Source organism: Crotalus tigris, unplaced genomic scaffold (genome assembly GCF_016545835.1).
Source record: "Crotalus tigris isolate CLP2741 ecotype Arizona unplaced genomic scaffold, ASM1654583v1 scf7180000017585.4430047, whole genome shotgun sequence".
NCBI lineage: Eukaryota > Metazoa > Chordata > Lepidosauria > Squamata > Viperidae > Crotalus > Crotalus tigris.
This window is the reverse complement of record NW_024096493.1, coordinates 2,712,563-2,731,939: the sequence shown is the minus strand read 5'-3', so window position 1 is coordinate 2,731,939 and position 19,377 is coordinate 2,712,563. Positions and strand designations below refer to the sequence as shown.

At 39.2% G+C, this 19,377-nt stretch overlaps 1 protein-coding gene across 4 annotated transcripts in view; it reads left to right on the top strand.

Moving 5' to 3' along the window:
• Positions 1-19,377, top strand: part of PCSK5 (proprotein convertase subtilisin/kexin type 5) — a 221,874-nt gene that overhangs the window by 40,705 nt on the left and 161,792 nt on the right. For all 4 annotated transcript variants that reach the window (XM_039361345.1, XM_039361354.1, XM_039361370.1 and 1 more), the window contains exon 3: positions 1,463-1,576. In XM_039361345.1, coding sequence (XP_039217279.1) covers positions 1,463-1,576 — 114 coding nt within the window. The remainder of the gene's footprint in view (positions 1-1,462; positions 1,577-19,377) is intronic.

The window sequence follows — 19,377 nt, the reverse complement described above, 5'->3', positions numbered from 1 at the left end:
TTCAGACCATGGTGGTCCCCGTGGACTGTGCCCCGTTGCCTGGTCTGCTTGCTTGCCCACCGGGTTTGTCAGACCAGGACTTTGTTCTCCCAATAACCTGGTTGACCTGCCTAGTTTCAGGCTCTCTGGCCCCTCTATAATACTGCCACTATTATGCAACTCTGTAGAGCCTTCCAGGCCCACACTGGACCTATCAAGGAACTGCATCCCTTCGCTTCCCAGCCCCGTAACAGGACTGTCTGGGGTTTCAGTATTTCCCCAAAACTCAGTTGCCCCCCCATCTGTGCCGGAGGTGTCAGAATTGGGATTTGCCTCTCCGACCACCTCCCTGTGTTAATGCCTCATTCTGGAAACAGTAGCAGTACTGGGCCAACTAGACTGTTTGTGTGCCAGCTCTCTTGCAATGTTTGAGTTATTACGATGCTCCCGGTTATTCTCCCTATCTTCGCCATTTTCTCCTTTGTAAGGAAGGGGTCTATCAGACAGCTTACCTCCAGCAACGCTGTACTGGCAGGCAGGTGCTGAATTTAACGCCATCTTCCTAGCTGCTCTCAGGACTCCTGGGTAAGCTTACAATTCTTCTTAGTTAATTGTAAGGCATCCCACCTTCGTCGCCAGTGTTGAGTCCTCAGCTTAATGGCGAATGAGCACAGAACATCTCATAGTGTCAAGAAGTCTTTATTGTAGTCTCTTCTTCTCTGTTACAGCTCTGAGACTCGCGGGCCTCTCTGCTTCCCTTAATAACGTTCCCCGGGCAGAATGGCAACAATTAGGCGCGCTCCGCGCCTCGTGCATGCGCGCGAAGCCGGCACCAGCCAGTCTGGTCCTGGGCAGCTTGCAACTGCCAGGGACCATTGCAACGTCCCGAGCCTGCCTTTGCAGGCTCAGGACACAATAATCTCCTTCCTCTATCTTTTTGTTTCTGTTTTGTCATACCAAAAATTCTTATTCCTGGAATGGTTTTCATTCTATATATTTAATATTGGCTATAGCTAAAATAAAGATTGACTGATTGATTGATCATTCTCACTGTCTTTTTCTGGAATGTTTCAGGCCTAGCATTTTTGAATCTAGAAAATGGCATTGACCAAACCTTTTTAAATATATGAAACCCAACTGGGATAAGGTAAATTCATAAAAATTGGTTTGATCTTTTAATGGTATACCATTGTTATTTAGGTATTCTTTCTTCTCTTTTGTATTTTATTTCATTTCCTTTATGTTTTGATCTTGTATATGGGATAAGCATGCATCAAAAACAAATATTCTTGGAAAGAATTTTTGCAGAATGTTTTAAGTTGCTGTGATAATTATCCAAAAATATTTTTAAAAATATGTCAAATAAACCAATGATATCTGTCTTTAAATGCTGCTTATGTTTAACATCATAGTATTTTATTCACTGTATTTTTAAATATACAAGATATTGTTTTAATATGTGGGTTTTTTTTCTTTTTAACAGGTAGAATGGATAGAACAGCAAATTGTAAAAATAAGAAGAAAGAGAGATTACAAACCTGGCAGCATCCAATCCATGTTTTTTAATGATCCTAAATGGCAAAGTATGTGGTATATGGTAAGTCCATATAGGCTAATATTTGCACAGAAATCTATCTCATTAAACATACTTGTCTTCAGTGCAGCTTATTTAGTACAAATAATAAATATTTGAAACCAAAACATTTGATGTTGCCAAAGTAAGATGTATTCTTATAGTTCTATAAATTAAATTGTATCATGGTAATTGGAAAAGATAATCTATTTTTTGAAAGTTCTGTTTAATTAAATACAGTATATAGCTCTTTCATAATTTTTTCTAGTATTGAAGTAAAATTATTAACTTGCTTTTTGTTATCAACATTTTCCCATAACTAAAATATTAATAGTAATTTGGGAAAAATATGAACTGAATCTGATGTAAATTGTATTACTACAATAAACTTAATGTGAAGACATTCTAAAAACCTCTGTTGGCCAGAGTGTGGCTTTATAAATATAAAAAATACAAGATCTAAAACCAAACAAAGAAATCTGGAAAACAGACTACATGAAAGCCAAATAAAGAAAGCCCATTTGGAAGTATTCATAAAATCTTTTGTAATCTCAAGGATGGATGCATTTTAAATATCAATTTAATATTTCTAACCAAAATTGCATTTATTTGTTATAATACATTTTAAGTACTGCTTGTCTCAAAAAGGAATATACTTAATTTATCAAGTATTTTTCTATAGTAAATCTGGCAGCTAAGGACAAAAATTGAATTTGTTTCTTATATTAAAATATTTTTACATCCTGTGATAATGAATGAAGCTAAATTAAAGATTGTTATGTAATTTTTCCAATTTACTCAAAAACTTTTAAATCAAAATGAGTAACAAAATGTACATCATATTTAATTAATAGATACTTGTATTTAGTAGTTAATGATTCAATGTATTAAAAATACCCTTTATCTTGGCCTGAACTTATTTTGGAGAGTGGCTTGTGCTACCTTACGTACATACATTCAAACATACACACACATATACACACAGATAGATTTATATGAATGTTCCATTTATTAAGCAGGGGTCAGAAGTTTCCAAACTGGTTTTAGCTATAGTTGACAACCCTAGGTTGACAAGATGAGGAAGCTGGAAATTATATAGGATTTTTTTGGGTCCCTTCTTTCATTTTGCAGATATTATCTTAAATTCAGTACCATTCTTTTGAATATAAGTATCACTATCTGATTATAGCTTTGCAGATGAATTAAGAAAGTTTCTCAAATGACCAAATCTAAATCTGGACTTTATTTGGTCCAGTACTGTTTGATTAATTCTTGCAGTTTATGTTGTTTTTAGTAACTGTCCCCAAATACCAAATTTGGAATATTGCTCGAATACAAAAAGGGATTGGAAGAAAGGGAGCAAAAAAGCTCAGTGCTAATAAGAGAGAAGTTATATTTTTAAGTGTGGAACCTAATCCTGGTTTGAAGTTATAGCATGTTCTAATTTGGGTAGTACAGTTTTTGAAAGATAAAATATGTCATTTGAGGGATGCTTTAATATCTAGTGATGGATAATAGGCAACGTTGACAACTCAAAGTTTCATTGTACATGCATGTCTTCATGAAGGTATGATGTGCCTTTATATGGTTCTCTGGCTGTGACCTTCCGTGAGAAACTAGGATAAAGTCAAATCTTTATCTTCTCTGCATGTTTTTTCAGAATATTCTTTACATTATAACTGGTTTGGTTATGGCTCTTATTGCTCTAGAAGAATTTCTTTCTAATTTCTCTACCTTCAAATTTTCTTGCGTTCTTTTTGTTCTTATGTCTTGATATTTTTAAATTCCATCATCTTTAGTGCCTGATGAATGGCTGATATGATGTATTTTAAATTCAGTGTAATATTTCAGCAAAGGGCTTTAAAAATCTCAGTATTGCTATATAGAAATGCAAATATAATTGAATCCCTTTATTAACATTCTTTAATATATTCTTATTTATTCTAAAATATCTCTCTCTCATTAAACTGTCAGGAAGAATTGAAGCCAAACAACAAATAAAAAGCAGTGGTTTTTCTTGTATCTTTGAATGAACAATAATTAAGTATCCTTGATAGAATTAATAGCTATTCCATAACAAAAGGTAGTTGTGCATAAAAATAAGTAGAAAAATACAACAGTGTATCTTTTAGGATCTAGATGAATGAATAACTTGGCAATGATGATAAACTATTACCTTTAACCTCAGAACAGCTCTACATTTACTGCTGAATTCTGATTTTAAAATTTCACACTTTGAAATTCAGCAAGAAGCTGAAAACACCAGCCTGAAGATGACGAATGGGACTTCGTCGAAACGTCTCCAAGACAGTTCCAATTTTACGTGGGAGAAAACCGGAATAACCAAAGACCTACATACAAACACCCGCGAAAACCTCAGAAAACACACACACACACACACACACACACACACACACACACACACACAACACACACACACACACATATATATATATATATATATATATATATATATATATGTAGGTCTTTGGTTGTTCGGGTTTTCTCCCACGTAAAATTGGAAGTGTCTTGGCGACGTTTCGACGAAGTCCCATTCGTCATCTTCAGGCTGGTGCTTTCAGCTTCGTGCCTCGAGCAGCAATGTGTGGTCTTAGCTGTTTCTTCCTTTTAACTGCCAGTGGAGGTATGAACTGATTGGGTGGGAGCTTGGCTGTGTTCTGATTGGGTGGAGGTGTGTTCTGATTGGTTAGGGGCTTGGCTGTGCTCTGATTGGCTGGGGGGTTGGCTGTGCTCTGATTGGCTGGGGGGTTGGCTGTGCTCTGATTGGCTGGGGGAGTGTTCTGTTTGGTTGTGCTCAGGTTAGTCTGAGTTGCAGAGGGATTCAAGATTTTGGGCTGCCCTGCCATTCCTTGGCTTCGCGTTCGTGGTCGTGCTTCCTCTTCATGGAGGGTGTCAGTTTGCTTCATGTATGGATTGGGGGGGGTTTAAAGTGGCTAATGATGCAGCTGTGGTCTGGCTTCTGGTTTGTGGTCGTGCCTCATAGTCAGTGTGGCTTTGGCGTGGATGTTTGGTGGTGACATCCTGTGTGGTTTTTGTGAGTGTGGGTCTGGTATCATTTTTTGTGTTAGGGAGTCGTTTGTCAATGAGGGCGGGTTTCCAAATGGCTGGTAGGCGGGAGGTATCATCTTGCTTGTTCATGCTGTGTGGGCGTTTTTCTATCTCGATGGCTTCTCTGATTATTCTGTTATTAAAATGTTCACTTTTGGCAATGGTTCTGGTATTTTTAAAGTCAATTTCATGTCCTGAAATTGACTTTAAAACCAAACAGAACACTCCCCCAGCCAATCAGAGCACAGCCAACCCCCCAGCCAGTCAGAGCACAGCCAACCCCCCAGCCAATCAGAGCACAGCCAATCCCCTAACCAATCAGAACACACCTCCACCCAATCAGAACACAGCCAAGCTCCCACCCAATCAGTTCATACCTCCACTGGCAGTTAAAAGGAAGAAACAGCCAAGACCACACACTGCTGCTCGAGGCACGAAGCTGAAAGCACCAGCCTGAAGATGACGAATGGGACTTCGTCGAAACGTCGCCAAGACACTTCCAATTTTACGTGGGAGAAAACCCGAACAATACCCGCGAAAACCTTAGAAAACACATATATATATATATATATATATATATATATATATATATATATATATATATATATATATATATAAAACGTGTGTGTGTGTGTGTGTGTGCATTTTTTCTGAGGTTTTCGCGGGTGTTTATATGTAGGTCTTTGGTTATTCCGGTTTTCTCCCGTGTAAAATTGGAAGTGTCTTGGCGACGTTTCGACGAAGTCCCATTCGTCATCTTCAGGCTGGTGTTTTCGGCTTTGTGCTTCTAAGAGCAATGTGTGATCGTAGCTGTTTCTTCCTTTTAACTGCCAGTGGGGGTATGAACTGATTGGATGAGAGCTTGGCTGTGTTCTGATTGCATGGAGGTGTGTTCTGATTGGTTAGGAACTTGGCTGTGCTCTGATTGGATGGGGGGTTGGCTGTGCTCTGATTGGTTGGGGGAGTGTTCTGTTTGGGTGGGGGCTTTGTTGTGCTCAGGTTAGTCTGAATTGCAGGGGGATGTGAGATGGTGAGCTGCATTGCTATTGTTTGGCTTCGCGTTCGTGGTTGTGCCTCATCTTCATGGTGGGTGTCAGTTTGCTTCATGTATGGATTGGAGGGGTTTAAAATGGCTAATGATGCAGCTGTGGTCTGGCTTCTGGTTTGTGGTCATGCCTCATCATTGGTGTGGCTTTGGGTTTGCTTTTTGCATGGACGTGCGGTGGTGACATCCTGTGTGGCTTTTGTGAGTGTGGGTCTGGTGTCATTCTTTGTGTTAGGGACTCGTTTGTCAATAAGGGCGGGTTTCCAAATGGCTGGTAGGCGGGAGGTATCATCTCGTTTGTTCATGCTGTGTGGGCGTTTTTCTATCTCAATGGCTTCTCTGATTATTCTGTTATTAAAGTGTTCAGTTTTGGCGATAGTTCTGGTCTTTATAAAGTCAATTTCATGTCCTGTGATTTTAAGGTGTTGGACCAGGGAAGAAGTTGGTTCCTCCTTTTTGACTGAGTTCTTATGTTCTTCAGTGTGTTCACTTATTCTTCTGTTGGTTTGTCCGATGTATGTGGTGGGACAAGCGGTGCATGGGATTTCATATACTCCTTGATTTTATATATATAGAATAGAGCTGGAAGGGATCTTGGAGGTCTTCTAGTCCAGCCCCCTGCTTAAGCAGGAGAACCTATACCATCTCCCAACTGAGTTGGGACCATTCTAATTTCCAATGGAGGATATTCCAGAGAGGCAGGGTCTATTGTATTGCCATCTAGTCCCTGCCAGCTGACCCTCTTTGGCTGACACGATCTGCAACATGACCAATTGGGTAGATTGAATTTGATGGGTAGAATTGGGAAAAAGACAGTACCTCAGCTAACTCGGTCCCAAGCCATGTAAGGCTTTAAAGGTGGAGCAGGGATTGGGAAAAGTGTGTGTGGGGGGGAGCGCCTGTGAGCCCAGGGAAGCTTGTAACACTGATAGAGGAGAAACAGATGCCCCCAGGGTGGAGAATGAAAACAAAAAGGGGAGGAGGGTCAGTGCTATGGAAGGAAATAAGGATAAAGGGGTGGTGGAGGAGATGAATACCAGTAATGAGATAGTGGAAGGAATGATCCGGAAGAACCATAGAAGGAAGCGTAAGGAGAGTAATAAAGAAACATCTGGAACACTAATTAACTGGCCGGGACCGGTGACGTGGTCCATGAGCCGGGTGCAGATGCCAGCAAAACCCATTTAAGTCATCATTGTTTACTGGCTCCTTAGCCCTGATGATGTTTGGAGTTTCCAAACGAAAGCTTGGCAGCTTTTAGTAAAGTGTATTTTTATATTTATACTCTCCTGGTGTTCGTATTTTATTTGTACCATATATATATATATATATGGCAAAGAATAAAATGAACACCAGGGTAATAAAAAACTATAAAAGTTTAATTAAAAAGCGCCAAGCTTTCGCCGTCACCTGCCGGCATCCTCAGGGCTAATGCGCCAGAGAGTGAGAAAATCTTTTATAGGCATGTCAGAGTCTGCGCCCGGCTCCTCGATCTCGTCATCGGGCCAATTGATTCAACTGTACATGATTGGTTTGTTCCTTCCTATTCCTTTTAGTTACGTGTCCATCCTCATCCATCTTCCTTTCCCTTAATCTTGGGATGGGTGGGGTGAAACCCCTGTTATTCTGATTATCCCTATGCTTTAACTCATCCCCCCCATCGGGTTCGAGTGGGAATGTGCATTTCACCTTCCCTTCCCAACCTTCCTCTGCTCGGTTGTTCTCTTTGCGGTAGCTTTCTCTTCCAATTTTAATGCTTTCACCTCTTATGTAACTGTCACCCGAGTAGTCCTGTAAGCTGTTCTGAATTAAATGCGATGTACTGACGATCTGGGGTGGGTTGGTAAGTTGGTAAGGGTTCATATTTTTAATATTTTTAACTATATATATATATATATATATATATATATATAATATATATATATATATATATATATATATATATATGTTTTCTGAGGTTTTCGCGGGTATTTGTATATAGGTCTTTGGTTGTTCGGGTTTTCTCCCGCGTACGCGGGAGAAAACCCGAACAACCAAAGACCCTATATATATATATATATATATATATATATATATAGGTTTTGCTAACAAAGAATAAAGAGAGAATGGTATAGCTATTTCGGGTTCCTTTAACCCTCATCTTTATTCTTTGTTAGCAAAACCTAAAAATGTAAAAATGATGTCGCAGTTAGTGACTACTGCTTGTGGATGGCTCTAGATTGAGCTGATACAGGCAAAAGAAAAGAAAAGAAAGAAGATTTCTTTCTTCCATATCTGGGCTGACAGGGTGTTCATTCAAGGTAAATATATATATATATATATATATATATATATATATATATATATATATATATATGAACTCTCAGTTGTGGTTGCTGAAAGCTCACCAAGCTATCCAAAGAAGCCAGGAAGCACATGACTTGATCTTGTAGATGGAATAATTCAGTCTGTCTACTTCTTTAGTTATCACAAAGTCAAAATAATCCAGATTAGAACATAAAAAGCCATTTCTGGCTGCTATCCAACCCAGAATGAATATAAGCAAATTTATTTGTTGTGTTATCATATCCATTTTTCCCTTAAAAGATCTTGGCCCTGCTAAGAGCCAAGGTGGCGCAGCAGTTAGAGTGCAGTACTGCAGGCCACTTTAGCTGACTGTGTTCAGCAGGTCAACAGTTCAAATCTCACCGGCTCAAGGTTGACTCAGCCTTCCATCCTTCCGGGGTAGGTAAAATGAGGACCAGATTGTTGGGGGCAATGTAAATATATATATACATTGCTTACTGGTGTACACCGCTTAGAGAGTGCTTTCACTTAAAGCGGTATATAAGTCTCATAAATAAATAAATAAATAATAAATAAGCAACAATATTGAATAGGAAAGCACAGATGCAATCTGCCTGGAAAAGACTATACTTTTTCATGATCTTTAGACATGAGCTCTTAACAATTATCAATTGTTTCCAATGGTGGGATTCAGCCAGTTCGCACCACTTCGGCAGAACCGGTAGCTAATTTTTTGTTGCCCAGGCCGAGAATGGACTTCCGGAACTGGCATCCACACAGACAACCAGTTCTTCACATATTTGAATCCCATCACTGGTTGTTTCTACTACTTTTTTTTTGAGTTTTCTTATTTTAAATTGCTTCATATCCCTCCACTGCTCAGTACAGATAATCCCCCAGGTATGAGTGTTTATTTAGCGAGTTTTCACAAAAACAAATTAATTCAGAAATTACATTAGAAATTCAAAATTGCCAGCAAAAAGAGACCTTTGTAGCCATGTGGCTTGATTTCAGTCTCTACTGCAGCAGTGGCCATTTTTATCTCTGTGACTTGCTTGGGCCGTTCAGGGCTATGAGAAGCCAGAAGGGTTTTGTTTTTTTGTCCCTGATCACTTGGCCAAACAAGAGCAGAGCCGGGACCAGTTTTTGCTTTTGTTGCAACCCGCTACTGCCTGGGCTCGAATGCTACAATTACTTCTGTAAGTATTTTTTTTTTTAAAAAAAAAATTAGTTTGCAAACACAATAGTTTGCAAAGTACAGTACTACAAAAGAAGAGCAGTTCCAAAAATTTGCAAGCAGTTCGGGAACTGCTCTGTTTTTTTAAGTATTGTACTTTGCAAACTATTGTGGTTGCAAACTATTGAGCTTTTATTTTGGAAATTAGCATATATTACTGTAGTTTGTAGCTTTTAAATTTAAATTGCCTCCAGAAGTTGTAGGTGCCCCATCACTGGAAGCTTTTAAGAAGAGACTGGATAGGCATTTATCAGAAATACGCTCTTCTGAGTGCATGGGTTAGACAAGCAAACCTCAAGGTCTCTTCCATCTCTGTTACTATTGCAAGCTGAGAGTTCTGCAAATCCCTCCCCATTTCCCCCATTTCCCTGTGGGTGCCTGGCTGGCTCTTAAACTAGTGTTTTTTATTAAAGCAACGCCCCCCCCCCCCAACTCTCTGGGCAGCTGAAGATGCTTGAGCTGGCTAGCAGCAGTTGTTTTTTTTTAAAAAAAAAAATAACTGTGGTGGCTTGCAAGTCCTGCTTGGAGGCAATTTAGTTCCTGAGAAAAGCTCACCGGAAACAGCTGATCGGTGGCTGGCGGGAAACCCTCCCAGTTCAGTTAACATGGCAGCTATCGGAGAAAATAGTAAGTCAGATCTTCGTTCATTTAACAACGGATTTGATTTAATTAATGAATTTGATTTTTAAAAATTGTAAAATTAAGTCTGATTCATTTGATGAGTTTTTTGACTTATGAGCCTAATGGCAGGTTCCATTAGGTTCATACCTTGGGGACTACCTATAAACAAAGAGCTGAATCGGATCTCCAGGCATACGTCTTGTGGCAGCAATGCAATTCCTCTTCTCTCACCTCTGTATTTCTCTGGCATTTTAAGAACACAGTGCTCTTTTCAGAGACCTCTCAGTGAAAACTGTATTAAATCCCAGATTGATTCCGTGGAGCTGTACAACCTTATGTCCTTGTCCTCATTCACATTCTCTTCCCAATCTTTCATAATCTCCATTTTTCACCATGTACTTTGCAACCCATCTGCTGCCTACATTCTCCCACTTTTGTTTTCTCATTCTTCCTTTTACTTTTTCAGTCCCTTCATTTAATCTTTCCATTTCCTCTGCACAACTAACAAAATATCCCCAAAGCAAAAGCTTATGCTAACATGCTAAAACTAATCCTGGCTCTAGCAACTAATTAGGAATTATTTCTTCATCTCTCATATGCCTAGATTAATGGAAAGAGAAAAGAGTACATTAAATGGTAGAGTTTATGCCTAATCTCAATAAATCACAGTATAGGATCAGTAGAAAAGATATCTGCATATAGTCACCAGTTGTTCAAATATCATATTAGAGTATCATATGCTAGCTTTGTTTTGTTTTAATATGATATATCAATTTAGCCCTGCTGATTTGTAAGCAATGATTAATTTTATTAATCAGCTTTTTATACTGCTTTTCACTTGACAATATTGAAGTATTTTAGAATGATACAACAAAATACAGTAAAACTACTGCAACATGCTCTACCTGGGGCTGTCCCTGGGGAGCATCCTGAAACTTCAAACCAGTGTAGAATATAGCTGCAAGGGTAGTAAATGGTACCAAATATACAGCACAATAACACCACTACTGCGTAAGCTACATTAGTTACCGGTATGTTTGTGGATGCAAATCAAGGTGCTAGTTGCCACCTTTAAAGCCTTACATGGCTTGGGACCGAGTTAGCTGAGGTACTGTCTTTTTCCCAATTCTACCCATCAAATTCAATCTACCCAATTGGTCATGTTGCAGATCGTGTCAGCCAAAGAGGGTCAGCTGGCAGGGACTAGATGGCAATACAATAGACCCTGCCTCTCTGGAATATCCTCCATTGGAAATTAGAATGGTCCCAACTCAGTTGGGAGATGGTATAGGTTCTCCTGCTTAAGCAGGGGGCTGGACTAGAAGACCTCCAAGATCCCTTCCAGCTCTATTCTATTCCTTCTATTCCAGTTGGCCTTTAATAAGGCTTTAGAAACCTAAGTGTGTTCCCAAGTCTGGGGCAGTGAATGTGTCAAGGGCTCTGTTTCCTGGCTTTATTGTCAACTGACCAAGTATCTCGGCTGCAGTGTATATTTATTTTTGGATGTTTATTATTGTTCTAAAATATTGTATTTCTTTTATTGTTCGGGTAGTCCCCGACTTACAACCATACATTTAGTGACCATTCCAAGTTATAAGAGCACTAAAAAAAGTGTTTTTCACATTTTCAACCATTGCAGCATCCCCATGATCACACAATCAGAATTCAGACACTTGGCAACTGGCATGTGTCTGTTGCAGTGTCCTAAGGTCATGCAATCACCTTTTGCATCTTTCTGACAAGCAGCATTAATGGGGAATTGTTAAGATTCACTTAATAATCATGTTACTAACTTAACAACTGCGGGCTGTAAAAAGGGGCAAAACTTACTTAAGAATTGTCTTGATTAGCAATGGAAATTTTGGGCTCAGTTGTGGTCTTAAGTTGAGAACTACCTGTACAATAAAAACAGTAAAAACATTTTTTGATTGTAAGCCACTCAGTCATTGATTGAAATGGACAGCTATAGAATTTGAATACATACATACATACTTACATACTAACAATTAATTAATAAAATACACTGAAATGATGCAATATAAAAATAATAACATTTCACTTATTCAGCAATTTCAAAATGAAACCATGATTAGGCAGGTAATAAAATCAAGAGAAGATCTGAAGAAAGTCTAATTGCCAGTGGAAGGGTAGAGTGTAAATCAGGCCGTTACACTTTATTGGGAGGTATAAATATATTGACTTTGCAAACTTATTAAGTGAGTTTGGTTGAAAGTTCTTAAAAACGAAATTTGTCTGCTTGTATTTGTAATTATGTTCAGCAAGTCATACTACATCCACACTTCCAATAGGAAGTAATGAAGTTTTATATATTACTACTATATACCATTTAGTTGCTATTAATATATAATGAAAAATAATTAATTGCTGGACTAAATTTAAATATGTCACAAAATAGACTAATTACCATAGTTATATGTATAGAAATAATTGACTGAAATTAGCTAGAAGTAAAAACTATAAGTAAAAGCTACCTTATTAGCCATACACCATTATTCTTTTTTCAGGATGAAATGAAAAGGGTGAAAAGCAAATAAATATGTGTGGTGATGATATGTAAATCACAACAACATCAGCAATGCTACAACTCACTAAATGAATCAGACATCAGGATATAAGCACAAGAACAGTATTTGCATGATAATATAATTCACACACATTGGCATTTTGATGTCACTGCAATTGGTTATGGACAGTGCAGAGTAAATATAGCTAATTATCCAAGTAACCAACTGGCAAAGGGTAAAGGACATGATTGTGGTTACATATGATTTATAGGTTTCTTTGAAGAAAGCATAATATTAAATATTAAAGAATCAGGGTGTTTGTTACCCAGAATCATTAATTATTACCATTATGCAGAATTTAATATTAAACCCTAATATTCAAGAAGCAGTATTATTATCAAAGTCAATTTTGAGCAAATACAAGCTATCAGCATGGAACTGTAGTAAAATTGACTGAATCCCAGGTCAGTGGCCCAATTTGTACAAATTCTATGTTTCATGAGGTAAAACATGACTCCTATAAAATGACTCAAAATGCATATAGTGCTTTTAAAAAGGGCATAAAAGTAGACAGAGTAGATTCAAATACTGAGCCGTAGTTTATTGTACCATGGTTACTTGAACAATCATAGTGATCTGATTCACACAAAATGATAAAAGTTCTACTGTAAACTGGATCATATATGAAGTCAAATCATAGTGGAACCCATCAATAATTTTTTTCAATTTTCTTTTTTCTTTTGGTAATGAGAGGAGTGAAAACAAATTTTCTGATCACAAGGAATTTCTAATCATGATATTTAAGGGAAAAGTATTATGTCCTTTACTAGACATTGAGCTTGATCTCTTTGATGAAGCAATTATAGATTACAGGCATTATCTAATTCATCAAAAAAACAAAAGAATTAACCTATATGTCCCTCTTACTGAGTTAAAAGAATTATCTGAGAATGGGGAGATTACAACTTTTTTGAAGCATCTATTTTGCTTCAGCGTTTATTTAATATTGTTAGAAAGTAAAGAACAACAAAAGGAGTCAATTTTGAATTTAGGTACTAGTTAATTGCTGACAAGAAACATTAATTTCCTAAATGGTATCTCTGATTTGATGCCTTGTATCATTTGGTCCAAGTCAATTGAGGGTTACCCACTTTCTAAATCTTATTAGTATATTGTACATTTCAACTGTATATATTTCTTAAATTATTTTAAAGGAAAATTCTTAATTTTTTATACCAAAGTATACAATACAATAACAGAGTTGGAAGGGACCTTGCGGTTCTTCTAGTCCAGTGGTTCTCAACCTTTTTAATGCCGCGACCCCCAACCAGTCGTAAGTCGAGGACTACTCAACTGGTGCAGCACCGTTTGCAGAATGGGACTTTTGGTGGGCTCAGCAGGGCCAATAGAATTAATGAGAGTCTATTCTATTGGCTTTCAAAAGCCAATAGAATAAAAGGGAGTAGCACAGCTAAGGAAAAGGGGAAAAAATGGCGGACTGCGTTGTTTGGCGACCCCCGTGAAATGGTCGTTCGACCCAAATGGGGTCCCGACTCACAGGTTGAGAACCACTGTTCTAGTCCAACCTCTTGCTCAGGCAGGAAACCTTATATCATTTCGGACAAATGGCTGTCCAGTCTCTTCTTAAAAACTTCCAGTGTTGGAGCATTTACTGTTTCTGGAGGCAGGCTGTTCCACTGATTAATTGTTCTCACTGTCAGGAAATTTCTCCTTAGTTCTAGGTTGCTTCTCTCCTTGATTAGTTTCCACCCGTTGCTTCTTGTCCTGCCTTCAGGCGCTTTAGAGAATAGCTTGACTCTCTCTTCTTTATGGCAGCCGCTGAGATATTGGAATACTACTATCATGTCCGCCCTTGTCCTTCTCTTCGTTAAACTAGACATACCCAATTCTAGCAACCGTTCCTTATATGTTTTAGCCTCCAATCCCCTAATCATCTTTGTTGCTCTTCTCTGTACTCTTTCTAGAATCTCAACATCTTTTTTTTTGTACGAAGCTTTATTTTATTATTCAAAAGCATACCTAACGTAAAACATTAGAAGACAGACATGCCAGTCTTTTTTGTTAATTGGCAATATTGCTTGCATACTTATTTACTGATGATCTATAAATAACTGTAAAGACAGTTCATGTATTTTCATATGGAGTTGCATCTGGTAATATCCCACAACTGGAAAATAAATACTTTTCATTGATACTAAGATATGAACTCTAGCAGCTATGTGATTTTTTTTGCTTCTCAAGGATAATATCACCTCCCAAACATTCCTTTCTCCCAGTGTTGCATCAAAATATCTAAATATATTTTGTTCACTTACTACTATTGATTTTGTTGCAGCAAAATTATTTATACTTTATAAAATAACTTGTTTTTCTGTAATGGTGGGCAAAGTGTCAGAATTTGCAGGGAGTTTTTGCATCTTTATATTTCTTATGTCAGAGATCAGTACCCTCTGGGTTCATGTATGTCTCTAACAAATAAGAATCATACATATGTAATATCTTAAATTTCTAAAACCAGCAACAAAAAATTTCTTTACCATTTTCTTTAGTATGCAATGAGATTGTAGAAAAGAGATTGATGTTGCTATTATAGAAATGTGACAGTTAATGTTACATTTCAAGGTACAATTTTCTATGAGTTACAGTGTATGTTCTTGGCTAATACTGTTGGCTAAGAAGCATATCTGGTGGGGTCCAGAAGGAGAGTCTTCCCTTCCCTGCAGAGATTAGACTGGCCCCAACTTTGCTGGCCTTTCATAAGGACTTAAATAACTAGTTTTGTGTTTGAGCCCTGGACCCCAGGTGTAGGAATGAACCTGTTTCCTGGCTGAGTTAATGGCTGTGATTTCTTTTCCTGGCTGCTCTGTATTTTATTTGTTTGATATGTCATATTTTTATTTACTTGTAATATTATTATCTGCCTAGAATTATTTGTTTAAGATGGGCAGCCCTATAAATCAAATAAATCAATAAATGACCATTCATTTTGAAATATATGTTATATGTAATGTCACTGTAAATGAGATATTTACTACTAATTGAAAATAATTGTCATCTTAACAGGATATAAATGTTCTTAACACTCTATTGTTGACCATCTACTTCTCCAGTGGCATACATAGTGTTCCCTTTTTCTATTTTTCCATACTACCATCCTTCTCCAATCCACACGCAAGTCTTGACATCTTGACTTTCCCTAACTCCGATAAATCTTAAAGTCCTGTGGCGATAGGCGAGCGAAGAAGCAGAAGGTGTGGAATCACTGGGAGCTGTGGACGCGGACCTGCACACAGGCGGCTCAGGTCTAATGAAACAACAGCTGGATTCGGTGTCTATCTGAGCGACTGAGCAGCCCTCTTTAGGATCACGCTGCTCACCTCCATAGTACGAGGAAGGGGCTGGAAAATGTGCCCTAAACCTTGTTGCTTCTTTCAAACCCTGTCCAGCCTACCATGGTTGGAGGGGATCCCATCTCATGCGGTTGAAATACAAAATTTAAGACGAAACACAAGGTGTTATCACTTATTATTGGTACATGGAACGTACATAAGCTTCAAGACAATCCATTAGCAGATCGCCCAGAAAGAAGAACAGCTCTGGTAGCCAGAGAGCTTGCAAGATTTAACATTGACATTGCGGCCCTGTGTGAAACTTGTCTAGCCAATGAAGGTCAGCTCATAGAAACAGGAGGCGGCCACACATTTTTTTGGTGTGGACATAGCAGTGACCAACGTCGTGAGTCTGGAGTTGGCTTAGCTGTTAAGAACCATCTTGTTCGCCAACTTGCTAGTCTTCCTAAGAGTGTGAATGATCGACTCATGACACTGCATCTCCCATTACTAAGTGGAAAGCAAGCCACACTGATCAGTGCCTACGCACCCACAATGACAAATCCAGATGAAGTAAAGGACAAGTTTTATGAAGATCTTGATGCCCTACTTTCATCCGTGAAGTGCACCAATAGGCTGATTTTACTGGGTGATTTCAACGTGAGAGTGGGGTCCAATCACTCTACCTGGGATGGCGTTATTGGTAAAAATGGAATTGGCACGTGCAATAGCAATGGCCTGTTGCTATTGAAGACATGTGCTGCTCATGATCTGGTCATTACTAATACCATCTTTCGCCTACCTACTCGTAAAAAGACATCCTGAATGCATCCACACTCCAGACACTGGCATCTCATTGATTATGTCATTGTGCAGAGGAAAGACATGCAAGATATAAGAGTAACTAAGGCTATGCCGAGTGCCGACTGCTGGACTGACCATAGACTTACCATTTCCAAGTTAAATATTCACATCAAGCCAAAGAATCATCCACAGGGAAACAGAGTTGTGATGAAAAAGATCAACATCAGTACACTGGAAAACCCCAACATAGTAGCTTCATTAGTAAAAGATCTTGACAATCAATTCCTGGAGCTGCAAATACAGGAAAATGCTGAGAAGGACTGGGAATGTTTCCGGGACATTTTGCACTCTTCTGCACTTAAGTTTCTTGGACCCTCATATAGGGAGCAGCAGGACTGGTTTGATGAAAACGATGAAGAGATTAAGGCCTTGCTTGCCGAAAAACACCATCTCTACCACGCTCATCAGAATGACCCATCGTCAACTGCAAAGAAAAATGCTTTTATAAACACTCGCAGGATTGTGCAGAGCAAGCTGTGCAAGATGCAGGACTCCTGGCTGAGTGCCAAAGCAAATGAAATCCAGAGGTTTGCTGATAGAAGCGATGTCAAATGATTCTATGAAGCCCTTAGATCCCTGTATGGACCTCAGCCCTTAGGAAGCTCTCCTTTACTGGATTCGAGTGGTGCAACTCTTATCACTGAGAAGACCCTGATTTTACAGCATTGGGCCAAGCATTTCTACTCTGTGCTGAACCGCCCATCCACCATCAATAATGAGGCGATTGACAGGATACCCCAGGTAGATATGAACTATAGCCTGGATGCCCTACCATCAGAGGCTGAAACCTCACAGGCCATCAGTCAATGTTCCAGTGGTAAGGCACCAGGATCTGACGCAATCCCAGCGGAAGTCTATAAGGCTGGCGGTGCTGTGCTTGTTGAAAAACTTACCCAGTTGTTTTGATCTTTCTGGAAACAAGGTTCCATTCCTCAGGAACTGAAAGTCGCGTCCATCGTGCACCTCTACAAGAGGAAAGGAAATCGACAAGTCTGCGATAATTATAGAGGAATATCACTTCTCTCCATTGCAGGCAAGATCTTTGCACAAGTGTTGCTAAATCGCCTGATTGACTATCTGGAACAGGGTATACTACCTGAGACACAGTGTGGTTTCTGCAAAGAGCGTGGCATGGTGGACATGATCTTTGCAGCTCGACAGCTCCAGGAGAAATGTCAGGAGCAGAATCGTGAACTATACACCACCTTCGTGGATTTCACCAAGGCTTTTGACACAGTTAGTTGTGAAGGATTATGGCGCATTATGTTGAAGTTTGGGTGCCCTGACAGATTAATTCTGATGGTACGACAGTTCCATGATGGCATGGCGGCTCATGTTCTGAGTAACGGTGGAGCCTCAGAGGCCTTCCCTGTTACTAACGGCATTAAGCAAGGCTGCGTGCTGGCACCAACCCTGTTCAGCATGATGTTCTCAGCCATGCTGTCAGACGCCTTTCAGAACAGCTCAGTGGGAGTTAATCTGAGGTACAGAACTGATGGGAAACTGTTCAGCCTGCGAAGAGTTCAGGCTGTCACCAAGGTATTGTATTACGAGATCTCCTCTTTGCTGATGACTGTGCCCTTAATGCAGGATCGGAGCAGGAAATACAAGCCAGCATGGACAAATTCGCAGCCACTTGTGACAACTTTGGTCTCTTCATCAACACAAAGAAAACTGAAGTGATGTACCAGCCAGTTCCAAAAGCCCAATATCAAGAGCCTACCATCACAGTAAAGGGACAAAAGCTGCAAGCAGTGGACCAATTTACGTATCTTGGTATTACCCTCTCCCGTGCAGTGACAATTGACATCGAGGTCAACTGTAGAATTGCCAAGGCAACTTCTGCATTTGGCAGATTGAGGACTAACATGTGGGACCACAGTGAAATATGTCTTGCTACCAAGCTTAAAGTTTACCAGGTAGCAGTGCTAACTACCCTGATGTATGCTAGTGAGACCTGGACAGTGTACAGGAGGCACGTTAGGCAACTGAACTACTTCCACATGACTTGCCATCGTAGAATTCTGAGGATCCCGTGGCAGGATAAGATACCAGACACAGATGTCTTCTCCAGAGCAGGTCTATCATCAGTTTATACTCTGTTGATGAAAGCCCAGATGCACTGGGCAGGCCATGTTGTAAGGATGCCAGATCATTGCATCCCTAACAGTTCTTCTATGGTGAGCTGTTTCAAGGAAAGCAATTGCATGGGGGACAAAAGAAGCGATACAAAGACACGTTGAAAGCCTCTCTCAAGTCTCTGGATATTAACACCATCTCTTGGGAACTTCTGGCGCATGATCGACCGACATGGCGCACCTTGGTGTACCAGGGTTGCCAGATATATGAACACAGAAGGACAATCTTGGCATAAGAAAAGCGAGCACTCCGCAAAGCCAGAGCTGTAAATGCTGAAGTAACAGTGTCTACATTTCTTTGTTCAGTATGTGACAGAACATTCCGTGCTAACATCAGTCTTATAAGCCACCTACGGACACATCTTTGATGGCTCATAACCCACAAGATGTCAAGGTCATCATCGAAACCGATGGACGAACAACAATATTATTATCTGACTAGAATTATTTGTTTAAGATGGGCAGTCCTATCAATCAAATAAATCAATAAATGACCATTCATTTTGAAATATATGTTATATGTAATGTCACTAAATGAGATATTTACTACTAATTGAAAATAACTATCATCTTAACAGGATATAAATGTTCTTAATGCTCTATTGTTGACCATCTACTTCTCCAGTGGTATACATAGTGTTCCCTTTTTCTATTTTTCCATAATACCATCCTATGACATGGGTGAAAAAG